At 48.8% G+C, this 16,863-nt stretch overlaps 1 protein-coding gene across 2 annotated transcripts in view; it reads left to right on the top strand.

Moving 5' to 3' along the window:
• Window positions 1-16,863, top strand: part of stxbp1a (syntaxin binding protein 1a) — a 121,023-nt gene that overhangs the window by 41,683 nt on the left and 62,477 nt on the right. For both annotated transcript variants that reach the window (XM_078426367.1, XM_078426368.1), the window contains exon 2: window positions 7,651-7,700. In XM_078426367.1, coding sequence (XP_078282493.1) covers window positions 7,651-7,700 — 50 coding nt within the window. The remainder of the gene's footprint in view (window positions 1-7,650; window positions 7,701-16,863) is intronic.

The raw sequence follows: 16,863 nt of genomic DNA, 5'->3' as shown, positions 1-16,863 counted from the left end.
AAGTATGGGGTCAAGACCCTTCTTCAGACTGTGTGCAGTTTGGTTGCCAGACTATAGGAAGAATGTAATGCTTTGTATATGATGTTCCACACACAAAGCTATGCTGCCTATCCCTAATCAGCCCCTGACTTTCCAAATGCTGGTCGATCCCATCCTTCACAATCGCTGCAGTATCGTTCCCACAATCGCTGCAGTATCGTTCCCACAATCGCTCCAGTATCATTCCCACAATCGCTCCAGTATCATTCCCACAATCCTTCCAGTATCGTTCCCACAATCACTCCAGTATCGTTCCCACAATCACTCCAGTATCATTCCCACAATCACTCCAGTATCATTCCCACAATCACTCCAGTATCGTTCCCACAATCACTCCAGTATCATTCCCACAATCGCTGCAGTATCGTTCCCACAATCACTCCAGTGTAGCGACCATAGAGAATGGTCCAGGTCGTCGAACCCTCGGATTGGCCAGCGAGGTCACGTGGGAACGCGACCATGGGGATTGGTCCAGGGAACGACATCGCTGATTGGCCAGCGATGTCAGGTGCGCGTTTGGCGCCCGATTTAGTCAGTTCGGCGAAGTCTTCAAGGAAGACAGTAAGTTTGTATTGGTTGTCCTTTACCTTGTTGTTTAACTCTGTATTCGTGTATTGCGGCTGCAATAAACTTCGTCTACAACCAACAAGTTTCGGACTCGCCATATTGGTGACCCCGACGTGATCTGGACGATCACCGACTGAGCAGGAACCCGACGCCTCGTTGACGATGACCGAGCAGGGCACACCGGAGTCAAGCGCGGCAGGCGTTCATCTTCCGTTATTTTGGACGTACGCACCGCAAGCTTGGTTTATCCACGCCGAGGCTCAATTCCATATAAAGAAGGTGTCGGACGAATCCACGAAGTACTTCTACCTCGTCAGCGCTCTATCGCCGGACACAACCAAACGCGTGATGCGGTTCATCGTAAATTCACCTGCGGAAGACAAGTACGAGGCCATGAAGAAGGTATTATTGCGAACCTTCGGGTTTAATAAGCATGGTGGTGCGGCAAAACTTCTGCACCTACCGGATCTTGGAGACCAACTGCCTTCCGTCCTCATGGCCGAAATGATGATGCTAGCCGGTGAGCATACGGATTGCCCGATGTTTGAACAGGCATTCCGCGAGAAACTTCCCGAGGATGTCCGACTGCTGCTTACGGATTGTTCTTTTAAGGACCCCGAAGCATATGCAGCGAAAGCGGACGCGCTCATAGCGGCAAAAAACAAGGCAAGTGGTTCAATCAACAAAGTCTCGACATCGGTGACCACGCCACAGCGACGGCAAGATGGCGCCACGTCTCCCGCCAATTCTCCGAAAGCCCGCCAAAAAGATCCGCACAAGCGCGGCTCGTTGCAGAGGGTCTATCAAGGGCCGTTCCGGGTTTTACGTAAGGGAACGGCTACTTTCACCTTAGACATGGGCGGCAAGAGTGAACTCGTCTCGGTGTCCCGGCTCAAACCTGCCCATTTGGACCCGGATCAACCAGTCCTGGTCGGTCAAACCCCTAGGAGAGGCCGACCTCCGTTAGTTCCGCCCAGTCCAGAAACCCCCGTTCCGACAGTTCCTCCAGGACCCCCCGTTTCGGCAGTTCCTCCAGGACCCCCCGTGCCGGTAGTTCCTCCAGAACCTCTCGTTCCGGCTGTTCCACCAAGTCCGGAACCTCCGGCTCCTGTGGTTCAGGCTGTCCCTCTCCGTACTCGTTATGGTCGCAAAATCCGGCTCCCAGCTAGGTTCCGCACCTCGGGTTCTGGGGGGGGTCATGTAGCGACCATAGAGAATGGTCCAGGTCGTCGAACCCTCGGATTGGCCAGCGAGGTCACGTGGGAACGCGACCATGGGGATTGGTCCAGGGAACGACATCGCTGATTGGCCAGCGATGTCAGGTGCGCGTTTGGCGCCCGATTTAGTCAGTTCGGCGAAGTCTTCAAGGAAGACAGTAAGTTTGTATTGGTTGTCCTTTACCTTGTTGTTTAACTCTGTATTCGTGTATTGCGGCTGCAATAAACTTCGTCTACAACCAACAAGTTTCGGACTCGCCATACCAGTATCGTTCCCACCATTGATGCCCGGCTCACCAGCCTGTAGTTCCCTACCTCGTCTTTGCTCCACTTCAGGCAGCACATTGGCACAGGGGTAGAGCTGCTGCCGCACAGTGCCAGAGACTCAGGTCCGATCCTGACCTCAGGTGCTGTCTGTACGGAGTTTGAAGATTCTCCCTGTGACCTTGGGTTCTCTCCGGGTGCTCCAGTATCCTCCCACACCCCAAAGACGTACATGTTTGTAGGTTGATCAGCTTCTATAAAAATGTGTCACATCCCTAATGTAGGGTGGAACTTGTGTATGGTTCGTGTGGATTCAGTGGGCCGAAGGGCCTGTTTCCACGCTGTATCTCTAAAACTGAAACTAAAACTTATATAAAGAGTCAAGTCACCAGTCAAGAGTGTTTTATTACTATAATGTCCCAAAATGGACCAATTAAATCTGTACTTGCAGCAGCACAACAGATATGTAAATAAAGGCGCTGTATTACTGCCCTGCAGTCTGCCAGACCTCTCCTGTTGTTGATGAAGATGCAAATATCTCCGTCAGGCCCAGCAATTACTGCACAAGCTTCCCATAATGTCCTAGGATACACTGAGTCTGGCAGCCAGGGGCTTATCCACCTTTTCTGCACCTCAAGATTGCCAGCATCTCCCCTCCTGCGTAAGAAACAATTGCAGATGCTGGTTTAAATCGAAGGTAGACACAAAATGCTGGAGTAACTCAGCAGGACAGGCAGCATCTCTGGAGAGAAGGAATGGGTGACGTTTTGGGACGAGACCCTTCTTCAGATTGACGTCAGGGGAGTGGGCGGGACAAAGATAGAATGTAGCTGGAGACAGTAAGACTGGTGGGAGAACTGGGAAGGGGAGGGGATAGAGAGGGAAAGCAAGGGCTACTTGAAGTTAGAGAAGTCAATATTCATATCGCTGGCGTGTAAGCTACCCAAGAGAAATGTGAGGTGCTGTTCCTCCAATTTGCACTGGGCCTCACTCTGACAACGGAGGAGACCCAGGACAGAAAGGTCAGATTGGGAATGGGAGGGGGAGGAAGCACTTCAACTCTTTCCAGAGATACTGCCTGTCCTGCTGAGTAGCTCCAGCATTTTGTGTCTCCCCTTCTATAATGTGGATTGCTTTAGGACAATCTCTTGGTAAATTCTCTTCCTTGAAGTCCCTACGTACTATGACCTTCTCCTTGGTAAATATAGATGGGAATTCAGATAAGATCTCAATCATCTCCTGTGGCTCCACACATAGACATCCTTGTTGATCAGTAAGGGGTCCCTATTTTCTCTCTGTTTCTCTCTTTCGGTAATAGAGAATGTCTTTGGATTCACTCTCACCTTATTTGCCAAAGATATCTCATGTGCCTCCTTTGCCCTCCTGTTGTCTTGTCATGTATTGCTCCAACTCCCATTTTCTATTTGTCCTGCCCCTCCTCTCTTCCAGCCTTCTCCCCTCCCACCACTGTAGTCTGAGGAAGGGTTCCAATCTTTAAGATGCACTCATGTTGCTGCAATCATCCAATCAACAACATGGTTGGGGCCAGACGCATATAAAATTAAAATGGATCATTGACGTTTCGGGTTGGGACTCTTCTTCAGACTGATTGTGGTGGGGTGGAGGGAGGGGGTGGAAGGGTGGAGGGGCAGGACAAAGCTTGGCGAGTGATAGGTGGATGCAGGTGAGAGAGGTTTTTGATATGCAGATGGTTGGACAAAGGTCATGGATGGAAAGGCACAAGGTGTGAGATAACGATAGAAGCAGTACGAATTGTGAAGTCAGAGGATGGACTACAGGTGGCAGTGGAGGGGGATGGGAAAGAAGTGAGTGCGGGTCAAGGTGGGTACAGGGGAGGGGGGCAGGTGGAAAGGTGTTGTAACCTAAAACTAGAGAATTCAATGTTCATACCATTAGTTTGTCAGCTACCCGAGCAGAGTATTAGGTGCTGTTCCTTCAGTTTGCATGTGGCCTCACTCTGACAATGGAGGAAGCCCAAGACAGAAAGGCCAGAATGGGAATGGGAAGAGGAGTAAAAATGGTAAAATGGTCAAATCAACCAGGAGATCCAACAGGCCAAGGCAGATCCAGTCAAGAATGGTCATAGCATCTTACAGCAGGGACACAGTCCCTTCGGCCCAACTTATCCATGCTTATCTTCGCCATTCCTCAGCCCACTTGCTCAAAATCCTGCTGTAATTTTTGAAAACCATCTTCACTATCTATGATAACCTCCCACTTTCATGTCGCTTCCAAAGTTATTAATCATGCCTTTTGCGTTCTCATCAAAATCGTTGATATAAACTACAAACAGCAATAGGCCCAGCAGCGATCCCTGAGGCACACCACTTGTCACAGGCCTCCAGTCTGAAAAATACCCTTCAACACCTCTGCTTCCTTCCATGAAATCAGTTCTGTATCAAGGTTACTAGCTCTCCCTGGATCCCATGTGATCTAACCTTCCAGCGCAGCCTACCATGCTGAACCTTAGCCTTATCAAAGTGGTGTGGGTGGGGGAAAGTACCTGGGGAGGGGGTGGTGAGGGTGGGGGAAAGTACCTGGGGAGGGGGTGGTGTGGGTGGGGGAAAGTACCTGGGGAGAGGGTGGTGTGGGTGGGGGAATGTACCTGGGGAGGGAGTGGTGTGGGTGGGAAGGGATGCGTGAACCAGAGTTGTGGTGGGAATGGCCTCTGGGAAGGTGGAAAGGGGGGAGATTTGAAGATGTGATTGGTGGTGGGATCACGTTGGTGGTGGCGGAAATGTCGGAAAATAATATATTGGATGTGGAGGCTGGTGGGGTGAACGTTTAGTTTTAGTTTGGAAACAGGTGCTCCCCCCACCCCACTGATTACACTAGTTCTGTATTATGTAAGAAGGAACTGCTGATTCAAGTCAAGTCAAATGTATTTGTCACATACACATACACGATGTGCAGTGAAATGAAAATGGCAATGCCTGCGGGTTGTGCACAAAAAGAATTGCAGTTACAGCATATAAATAAAGTTAATAAGTTACTATTAGTGTCGACAAAAATTTAGTCTCTGGGGTTATAAAAGTTGACAGTCCTGATGGCCTGTGGGAAGAAGCTCCGTCTCATCCTCTCCGTTTTCGCAGCGTGACAGCGGAGGCGTTTGCCTGATCATAGCATCTGGAACAGTCCGTTACTGGGGTGGCAGGGGTCCCTCATGATCTTGCTTGCTCTGGATCTGCACCTCCTGATGTATAGGTCCTGCAGGGGGACGAGTGTAGTTCCCATGGTGCGTTCTGCCGAACGCACTACTCTCTGCAGGGCCATCCTGTCCTGGGCAGAGCTGTTCCCAAACCAGACTGTAATGTTGCCGGACAGGATGCTCTCTACAGCCCCAGAGTAGAAGCAATGAAGGATCCTCAGAGACACTCTGAATTTCCTCAGTTGTCTAAGGTGGTAAAGGCGCTGCTTAGCCTTACCCACCAGTGCGGCAATGTGCGTTGCCCACGTCAGATCCTCTGCGATGCGGACTCCCAAGTATTTAAAACTGCTCACCCTGTCCACAATAGACCCATTTATCTCCAGTGGCGTGTACGTCCTTGGATGTTTAGCCCTTCTGAAGTCCACAATCACCTCCTTTGTTTTAGTGACATTCAAGAGGAGGCTGTTGTCCTGACACCAGAGTGCCAGATCAGCCACCTCCTCCCGGTAGGCCTTCTCATCGTTGTTGGAGATCCGGCCCACCACCACAGTGTCATCAGCAAACTTGATGATGGAGTTTGAGCTGAACCTGGCCCCACAGTCACGTGTGTACAGGGAGTACAGTAGGGGGCTAAGGACGCAGCCCTGGGGGGATCCTATGTTCAGGGTGAGGGAGCTAGATGTGTGTTCCCCCATCCTGACCACTTGGGGCCTGGCAGTGAGAAAGTCCAGGACCCAGGCACACAGAGGGGTGCTAAGCCCCAGTTCCAGCAGCTTCTCAACCAGTCTGCTGGGGACTATTGTGTTGAATGCTGAACTAAAGTCAATGAACAGCATCCTCACATAGCCCCCCTGGCTGTCCAGATGAGAGAGAGCGGTGTGTAGAACCTGGGAGACCCCATCATCCATGGACCTGTTCGGACGGTATGCGATTCTGGTTTAAACCAAAGATAGACACAAAAAGCTGGAGTAACTCAGTGGGACAGGCAGTATCTCTGGAAAGAAGGAATGGGTGACGTTTCTGGTCGGGTCTGAAGAAGGGTCTCGACCGAAAAACGTCACCCATTTGCTTCTCTCCAAGAATGGTGCCTGTCCCGCTGAGTTATTCCAGCATTTTGTGCCTATCACTAGTTTAATGTTATTCCACTTACGCATCCCACACATGAGGGACAATTTACTGAAGCCAATTACCCAACAAATCTACGCAGTCATAGGGAGAACATACAAAGTCCGTACAGACAACACCCGTAGTCAGGATCGAACCTGGGTCTCTGGCACTAAGGCAGCAACTCTATTGCTGCACCACTACAAGCATCAGGGGAACTCTATCCTTGTTCCATCTGGAGGGAGGGGGGGGGGGGGAGAGCATAACTATGGGACACAGAGGAGACGTGGGTGAGGCTTCCATCTATAACAGTGGGGGGACAGTGGGGGGGGGGGGGGGGGAGGACACATTCACTAAAGATAGAGCCTTAGATGTCCTACAATGTAAAGCCTCATTATGGGAACAGGTGCGATGGAAACAGTAGAATGGAGTCGAGGAAAAGATAGATCAGCCATCATCAAATGGCAGAGTAGACTCAATGTGCTGATTGACCTAATTCTGCTCCTATGACACGAGACAGAGAAATTGAGAGTCGCGGATAGCGTCTTTTCAAGAGGCTGGATGGGAAGAGGTGTGGTCCAGATAATTGTGGGCTTGGTGGGTTTGGAGTAGGCATCAGTAAATAGTCTGATCCTTTCCCTCTCTCACTCTTTCCGGTGCCCCATGTGGACTCCATGTACACATTGTACTCCCCTTCTCCCTACCCTTTCTTCCTCTGGCTTCACAATTTGCACCTCTTCTATTCTTATCTCATGCCATTTGTCTTTTCATCTCTGGCCCATGTCCAAACATCCACCGATCAAACTATCCTCCCACTTGTATCCACCTATCACTCACCATACTTTGGCATGTCTCTTCCGGCTTTCTTCCTCCCAACCCACTCCACCGCAATCAGTCTGAAGAAGGGTCCTGGCCCAAAACATCACCTCTCCATGTTCTCCAGAGATGCTATATAGACACAAAGTGCTGGAGTAACTCAGCGGGTCAGGCACCAGCTCTGGCGAAAAAGGATGGGTTATGGTTCAGGTTGGGACCTTTCTTCACACCCAAAACATCACCATTTTCTCCAGAGATGCTGCCTGACCAGCTGAGTTACTCCATTTGTGTCTGTCTTTGGTCTAAGCCAGCATCTGCAGTTCCTTTCGACACATTCTCCAGAGATCCTACCTGGCCACTGAGTCCCTCAGCACTTTGTATCTTTTTATGTAAACCAGCATCTGCAGTTCCTTGTGTTTACAGCCAACGTCTTGTGTTCACTTGATGCTAACACTTTTTTCTTTCTGATTACAGAGATTATGAATGATGTCATCAAGAAGGTGAAGAAGAAGGGGGAATGGAAGGTAATGTACGGTGTGTTGCTGTGTGTACCAGTGTTGCTGTGTGTACCAGTGTTGCTGTGTGTACCGGTGTTGCTGTGTGTACCGGTGTTGCTGTGTGTACTGGTGTTGCTGTGTGTACCGGTGTTGCTGTGTGTACCGGTGTTGCTGTGTGTACCAGTGTTGCTGTGTGTACCGGTGTTGCTGTGTGTACCTGTGTTGCTGTGTGTACTGGTGTTGCTGTGTGTACCAGTGTTGCTGTGTGTACCGGTGTTGCTGTGTGTACTGGTGTTGCTGTGTGTACCAGTGTTGCTGTGTGTACCGGTGTTGCTGTGTGTACTGGTGTTGCTGTGTGTACTGGTGTTGCTGTGTGTACCGGTGTTGCTGTGTGTTGCTGTGTGTACTGGTGTTGCTGTGTGTACCGGTGTTGCTGTGTGTACCGATGTTGCTGTGTGTACCGGTGTTGCTGGTTGTTGCTGTGTGGACCGGTGTTGCTGGGTGTTGCTGTGTGTACCAGTGTTGCTGTGTGTACTAGTGTGTTGCTGTGTGTACCGGTGTTGCTGTGTGTACCAGTGTTGCTGTGTGTACCAGTATTGCTGTGTGTACCGGTGTTGCTGTGTGTACCAGTGTTGCTGTGTGTACTGGTGTTGCTGTGTGTTGCTGTGTGTACCAGTGTTGCTGTGTGTACCAGTGTGTACCAGTTGCTGTGTGTACCAGTGTGTTGCTGTGTGTACCGGTGTTGCTGCCAAAGGCGTACAGGTTTATAGGTTAATTGGCTAGGTAGAATTGTAAATTGTCCCTAACGTGTCAGATAGTGTTAGTTTACAGGGAATCGCTGGTTGGCGTGGACTCGGTGGACCGAAGGGCCTGTTTCTGCGCTGTATCTCTAAACTAAACTAAACTAAACTAATTGCCTAGCATGAGATGGGCAGCAATGTTAAACAGAGAGTCCATGGCAACAGAAACCTCAGAGTTGTGGATTCTCAGTTGTGGAGAATGTTCATGGTAAAAAATGATATATTTATGGGTAGTTCAGATGAACAGGTAGGAAAATAGGCAAGCCATAGGATCAGGTGGAGGATCAAGGCCTGTTCCTGTTTCCTATTCATGCAATCTCATATAACATTGCTTGGAAGAAAAAAATATGGGGATTTGGGGAAAGCAATGGTGAATAAGATAGAACAGACTTGATGGGACGAATAACTGTGGTAATGTGGTAATGCATGATCTGATGTGGCCACTGATGTATTGAGAGCTTTGCACAGTTAAGGCCTTATCAGGGTGCAACCTGGTTGACCAGAACAATATTGTTCTTTCATTGTTCTCATGGATTACAAACTAGGACAGATTACACAAGATATGTGTAGGAAGGAACTGCAGATGCTGCTTAAACTGAGGATGGACACAAAATGTTGGAATAACTCAGCGGGACAGGCAGCATCTCTGGAATGAAGGAACGGGTGACGTTTCAGGTCGAGACCCTTCTTCAGACGGAAAGTGACGGAAAAGGGAAACGAGAGATATCGACGATGATGTAGAGATATATAGAAAAAATGAAGGAAAGATATGCAAAAAAGTAACAATGATAAAGGAAACAGGCCATTGTTAGCTGTTTGCCAGGTGGGAACGAGAAGCTCGTGCGGCCTGGGTGGGGAGGGATGGTGTGGCCTGGGTGGGGAGGGGGGATGGTGCGGCCTGGGTGGGGAGGCCTAGTGTGGCCTGGGTGGGGAGAGATGGTGTGGCCTGGGTGGGGAGAGATGGTATGGCCTGGGTGGGGAGGGATGGTGTGGCCTGGGTGGGGAGGGCTAGTGTGGCCTGGGTGGGGAGGGGGGATGGTGCGGCCTGGGTGGGGGCCTAGTGTGGCCTGGGTGGGGAGGGCTAGTGTGGCCTGGGTGGGGGAGGCCTAGTGCGGCCTGGGTGCGGGCCTAGTGTGGCCTGGGTGGGGAGGCCTAGTGCGGCCTGGGTGGGGAGGGGGGATGGTGTGGCCTGGGTGGGGAGGGCTAGTGTGGCCTGGGTGGGGAGGGGGGGTGGTGTGGCCTGGGTGGGGAGGGCTAGTGTGGCCTTGGTGGGAGGGATGGTGCGGCCTGGATGGGGAAGTTAGGGATGGAATAAAACTAAAAGATGTGTAACACAGCAAAGAGTAGCCGGTAGCCAGAGGATTGGGAAACTTTCATAGGACAACAGAAGGTAACAAAACGGGCAATACGGGCTGAAAAGATGAAGTATGAGGGGAAGCTGGCCAAGAATATAAAGTCAAGTCAAGTCAAGTCAATTTATTTGTATAGCACATTTAAAAACAACCCACGTTGACCAAAGTGCTGCACATCTGACTAGGAAAAAAAAGAAACATACAGTGGCAGGCAGCCAAACACAACGGCGCGGCCATCTTGAACAAAATGTTAATTCAATCACCCACAGTCCAACAACAAAAGCATTAAATAAGCATCAAAATTACACCCCCAAAAAAACCCCCCAAAAACACAGTCCAACAATAAAAGCACTAAACAGGCACCCAAATTACCCAACCCCAAAAACACCCAAAAACACAGTCCAACAATAAAAGCATTAAATAGGCATTCAAATCACACAACCCCAAAACCCCCAAAAACACAGTCCAACAATAAAAGCGCTAAACAGGCATTCAAATTACACAACCCCAAAACCCCCAAAAACACAGTCCAACAATAAAAGCATCAAACAGGCACTCAAACCACCCAACCCCAAAAACACACAAAAAAAGAAACATCCATCAAAGAAACATCCATCACAGTGAGTCTCCTCCAGTCCTCTCCTCACTGTGATGAAAGGCCACAATATCTTTCCCTTCTCCCGCTGTCCTCGCCCGCAGTCAGGTTGTTGTGGTTGCAGGCCGCACCGGACGGTCCACAGCGGGCCAAGCCCAAGGCGTGTCGCGTCGCAGCCGCTCCCGCAGCCTCTGAAGACGGCCGGCTCCGCCGATGATAAGTCCGATCCGGGGCGGGCGAACACGCTGCTGCCGCTGTTGCTGCACGTCGGGGCGGTCGTGGCTCCCGACATTGAAGCCCCCGCCCAGCAGAGAAATATCCCGCGGCATATCTTAGGCCGTGCCGGACGGTGAAATGTCCGCGACCCAAGCCCCGCGATCCAGGGCGGGCGAACCCGCTGCCGCTGCCGGAGCTCCCGATGTCGGCATCCACGCGGCCCGAGCCTAAGGCGAGTTGCAGCTGCTCCCGCAGCCTCCGAAGACGGCCGGCTCCGGTGGTGGTAAGTCCGATCCGCGGGCTCTGCGAACCAGAGCCCTGGAGGCCGCCAGCTCCAGGAGTTGGGCCGATGGTAGGCCGCAGCAGGAACGGAGACACGGCCCAGAAAACAAAGGTCGGGTCTCCGTTCGGAAGGGACACCTATTTACAATGTTACAGTTTCCCCCTCCCCCCCACATACACACATAGTACACAAACACAAAAACACCACATCACAACTATAATTAAGACCAAAAAAACAACAAAAACACAAAAACAAATGGACCACAGGTGAGCCGCAGCTGCTAGGGCAGTGCCGCCATTTTGTATGTCCATAAAGAAGGACAGTAAAAGCTTTGTTAGATATGTTAAGAGAAAAAGAGTAGCAAAGTCAAATGTGGGTCCCTTGAAGGCAGACACGGGTGAAATTATTATGGGTAACAAGGAAATGGCAGAAGAGTTGAACAGGTACTTCGGATCTGTCTTCACTAAGGAAGACACAAACAATCTCCCAGATGTACTGGAGGACAGAGGATCTAGGGGGGTAGAGGAACTGAAAGGAATTTTCATTAGGCGAGAAATAGTATTGGGTAGACTAATGGGACTGAAGGATGATAAATCCCCTGGGACTGATGGTCTGCATCCCAGGGTACTCAGAGAGGTGGCTCTAGAGATAGTGGACACATTGGTGATCATTTTCCAATGTTCAATAGATTCAGGATCAGTTCCTGTGGATTGGAGGATAGCTAATGTTATCCCACTTTTCAAGAAAGGAGCGAGAGAGAAAACGGGGAATTACAGACCAGTTAGCCTGACATCGGTGGTGGGGAAGATGCTGGAGTCAATTATTAAAGAGGTAATAACGATGCATTTGGATAGCAGTAAAAGAATAAGTCCAAGTCAGCATGGATTTATGAAGGGGAAATCATGCTTGACTAATCTTCTGGAATGTTTTGATGACGTGACAAGTAAAATGGATGAAGTCTCCAGTGGATGTAGTGGATCTAGACTTCCAGAAAGCCTTTGATGAGGTCCCACAAGGGAGATTGGTGACCAAAATTAGAGCACATGGTATTGGGGGTAGGGTGTTGACATGGATAGAGAATTGGTTGGCAGACAGGAAGCAAAGAGTAGGAGTAAACGGGTCCTTTTCAGAATGGCAGGCAGTGGCGAGTGGAGTGCCGCAAGGCTCGGTGTTGGGGCCGCAACTGTTTACCATATATATTAATGATTTGGAAGAAGGAATTAGAAGTAACACGAGCAAGTTTGCGGATGACACAAAGCTGGGTGGCAGTATAAACTGTGAAGAGGATGTTAGGAGGTTGCAGGGTGACCTGGACAGGTTGAGTGAGTGGGCAGATGCGTGGCAGATGCAGTATAATATAGATAAATGTGAGGTTATCCACTTTAGCGGCAAAAGCGAGGAGGCAGGTTATTATCTCAATGGAGTTAGGTTAGGTAAAGGGGAGGTGCAGCGAGACCTGGGTGTCCTTGTACACCAGTCACTGAAGGTTGGCGTGCAGGTACAGCAGGCAGTGAAGAAAACTAATGGCATGTTGGCCTTCATAACGAGAGGATTTCAGTATAGGAGTAAAGAAGTTCTTTTGCGGTTGTATAGGGTCCTGGTAAGACCACATCTGGAGTATTGTGTACAGTTTTGGTCTCCTAATTCGAGGAAGGATATCCTTGTAATTGAGGCAGTGCAGCATAGGTTCACGAGATTGATCCCTGGGATGGCGGGACTGTCATATGAGGAAAGATTGAAAAGTCTAGGCTTGTATTCACTGGAGTTTAGAAGAATGAGAGTGGATCTTATAGAAATATATAAAATTATAAAAGGACTGGACAAGCTAGATGCAAGAAAAATGTTCCCAATGTTGGGCGAGTCCAGAACCAGGGGCCACAGTCTTAGAATAAAGGGGAGGCCATTTAAAACTGAGGTGAGAAAAAACTTTTTCACCCAGAGAGTTGTGAATTTGTGGAATTCTCTGCCACAGAGGGCAGTGGAGGCCAAATTACTGGATGTATTTAAGAGAGAGTTAGATAGAGCTCTAGGGGCTAGTGGAATCAAGGGATATGGGGAGAAGGCAGGCACGGGTTATTGATTGGGGACAATCAGCCATGATCACTATGAATGGCGGTGCTGCATCAAAGGGCCGAATGGCCTCCTCCTGCACCTATTTTCAATGTTTCTATTTTCTATGGGAGGGATGGTGCGGCCTGGATGGGGGAGGGATGGTGCGGCCTGGTTGGGGGAGGGATGGAGAGAGAGGGAATTCAGGGGTTACTTGTAGTTAAAGAAATGAATATTCAGACCACTGGGCTGTAAGCTGCCCAAGCGAAATATGAGATGCTGTTCTTTCAATTTGCATTTAGCGTAAGTCTGACAATGCAGGAGATTGAGGTCAGAAAGGTCAGTGTGGGAATGGGAAGGAGAATTAAAATGTTTGGCAACCAGGAGATCAGGTTGGTCCAGGTAGACTTTTTGCATATCTTTCATTCATTTGGTGTCTCACTTATACAAGATAGGGTTGCACTCTAAAGTTTTAAAGGTGCTTTGAATAATATTTTAAAGTTAATCAGATAAGCAAATTGGTTAGGAACAGTTATTGACTTGGAAGCCTAATTCAGAGTGAAAAGATGCTTGCACTTGTGAAAGACATTCGAGCCTTGGAATTGTTCTGCAAAAGGCAAGTAGCAATCAGCAGAAGCAGCAATCAGCAGTAGCAGCAGCAGCAAGCAGCACCAAGCTGTGTTGCTTGGGAAGTAGTGTGTGGGGATTGTGTGGGGATAGTAAGGAGTAAGACCTGTGTGATCTCCCGGACTAATTTCGATCGCCTAGCTTGGGGTCGGAGAGGAATTTCCCGGATTTTTTCCCAAATTGGCCTGGGTTTTTTATCCGGTTTTTCGCCTCTCCCAGGAGATCACTCAGTTCTTTTGGGTGGGCGGTTGGAGCGGTTGGAGTAGCGGCCGGGCGGTAGGTTTAGTAACCGAGCGCGGGGCTTTGTTTGGAGAGTATGACTGCCAGGGCAGTTTTTTGTTCTGGGTGTCAGATGTGGGGAATCTGGGAGTCTGATAGTCTTCCAGACATCCACATCTGCGCCAGGTGTGACGAGATGGGGCTCCTAAGGGACCGTATTAGGAACCTGGAGCGGCAGATTGATGACCTCCGTCTGATCAGGGAGAGTGAGGAGGTTATAGATAGGAGTTACAGGGAGGTGGTCACTCCTAGACCACGGGAGGTAGACAAGTGGGTCACTGTTAGGGGGGGCAAGGAACAGAGGCAGGGACTAGGGAGTACCCCGGTGGCTGTACCCCTTGGAAATAAGTACTCCTGTTTAAGTACTGTTGGGGGGGACAGCCTACCTGGGGGCAACAACGGTGCCCGGGCCTCTGGCAAGGAGTCCGGCCCTGTTGCTCAGAAGGGTAGGGAAAGGAAGAGGAGAGCAGTAATAATAGGGGACTCTATAGTGAGGGGGTCAGATAGGCGTTTCTGTGGACGCAGTCGTGAGACCCGGATGGTGGTTTGCCTCCCTGGTGCCGGTGTCCGGGATGTGTCTGAGCGTGTCCAGGATATCCTGAAAGGTGAGGGAGAGGAGCCAGAGGTCGTGGTACATATAGGTACCAACAATATAGGTAGGATAAGGGAAGAGGTCCTGAAAGGAGAATTCAGGGGGCTAGGAAGAGAGTTAAAAAAAAGGACTTCCAAAGTAATAATCTCAGGCTTACTGCCTGTGCCACGCGATAGTGAGAATAGGAATGGAGTGAGGTGGAGGATAAATACGTGGCTGAGGAACTGGTGCAGGGAGCAGGGTTTCAAGTTTCTGGATCATTGGGACCTCTTCTGGGGGAAGTATGACCTGTACAAAAAGGACGGGTTGCATCTGAACCCGAGGGGAACCAATATCCTGGCGGGGAGATTTGCTAAAATAACTGCGGAGACTTTAAACTAGTACGGTTGGGGGGAGGGACTCAAACACAGATAGCTAATAGGCAGTGTGTGAGGCAGGAGGCAGAAAAGGAAAACACTCAGACCCAATATGTAGGAGAGAAAGAAGGGAAAAGAAATAAACTGAGAATAAGAAATGATGGGTCCCTTAAATGTGTATATTTTAATGCTAGGAGCATTGTAAGAAAGGTGGATGAGCTTAGAGCCTGGATTGACATCTGGAAGTATGATGTTGTGGCGATCAGTGAAACATGGTTGCAGGAGGGTTGCGATTGGCAATTAAATATTCCAGGATTTCATTGTTTCAGATGTGATAGAATCGGAGGGGCAAGAGGTGGGGGTGTTGCATTGCTTGTCAGGGAGGATATCACAGCAGTGCTTTGGCAGGACAGACTAGAAGGCTCGATTAAGGAGGCTGTTTGGGTGGAACTCAGAAATGAGAAAGGTTTAGCAACACTTATAGGGGTGTATTATAGACCGCCAAATAGGGAACGAGAATTGGAAGAGCAAATATGTAAGGAGATAGCAGATATTAGTAGTAAGCACAGAGTGGAGATTGTGGGTGATTTCAATTTTCCGTATATAGACTGGGAATCACATTCTGTTAAAGGGCTGGATGGTTTGGAGTTTGTAAAATGTGTGCAGGATAGTTTTTTGCAGCAATACGTAGAGGTGCCTACCAGAGAAGGGGCAGTGTTGGACCTCCTGTTAGGAAATGAGATGGGTCAGGTGACGGAGGTATGTGTTGAGGAACACTTTGGGTCTAGTGATCATAATGCCATTAGTTTCAATATCATTATGGAGAAGGTCAAATCTGGACCAAGGGTTGAGATTTTGGATTGGAGAAAGGCTAATTTTGAGGAGATGAGAAAGGATTTAAAAGGAGTGAAATGGAAATTGTTGTTTTATGAAAAGGATATAATAGAGAAATGGAGGATATTTAAAGGTGAAATTTTGAGAGTACAGAGTCTTTATGTCCCTGTTCGGTGGAAAGGAAAGAATAATAATTTGAAAGAGCCGTGGTTTTCCAGGGAAATTGGACACTTGGTTCGGAAAAAGAGGGAGATATACAATAAATATAAGCGGCAGGGAGTAAATGAGGTTCTTGAGGAATATAAAGAATGTAAAAGGAATCTTAAAAAGGAAATTAGAAAAGCGAAAAAAAGATATGAGGCTGCTTTGGCAAGTAATGTAAGTAAACCCCAAGGGGTTCTACAGATATGTCAATAGCAAAAGGATAGTGAGGGATAAAATTGGTCCATTAGAGAGTCAGAGTGGACAGCTATGTGCTGAGCCGGAAGAAATGGGGGAGATATTAAACAATTTCTTTTCTTCGGTATTTACCGAGGAGAAGGATATTGAATTATGTGAGGTAAGCGAAACAAGTAGAGTAGTGATGGAAATTAGGAGGATTAAAGAAGAGGAGGTACGGACACTTTTGAAGAATATAAAAGTGGATAAGTCTCCAGGTCCTGATAGGATATTCCCTAGGACATTGAGGGAAGTTAGTGCAGAAATAGCAGGGGCTATGACGGAAATATTTCAAACGTCATTAGAAACAGGGATGGTGCCGGAAGATTGGCGCATTGCGCATGTTGTGCCTTTGTTTAAAAAAGGTTCTAAAAGTAAACCTAGCAATTATAGACCTATTAGTTTGACGTCTGTGGTGGGAACATTAATGGAAAAGATACTTAGGGACAATATATATAATTATTTGGATAATCAAGGCCTGATTAGAAACAGTCAACATGGATTTGTGCCTGGAAGGTCATGTTTGACTAATCTTCTTGAATTTTTTGAAGAGGTTACCAGGGAAATTGATAAGGGCAAGGCTGTGGATGTTGTCTATATGGACTTCAGTAAGGCATTTGACAAGGTTCCACATGGAAGGTTGATTAAGAAGGTTAAATCGTTGGGTATTAATAGTGAGGTTGCAAGATGGATTCAACAATGGCTGAATGGGAGATACCAGAGGGTAACGGTTGACAATTGTATGTCAGGTTGGAGGCCAGTGTCTAGT

The sequence above is a fragment of the Rhinoraja longicauda genome, chromosome 31 (genome assembly GCF_053455715.1).
Source record: "Rhinoraja longicauda isolate Sanriku21f chromosome 31, sRhiLon1.1, whole genome shotgun sequence".
Classification (NCBI taxonomy): Eukaryota; Metazoa; Chordata; class Chondrichthyes; order Rajiformes; family Arhynchobatidae; genus Rhinoraja; species Rhinoraja longicauda.
This window is presented reverse-complemented; position numbering and strand designations above follow the sequence as displayed.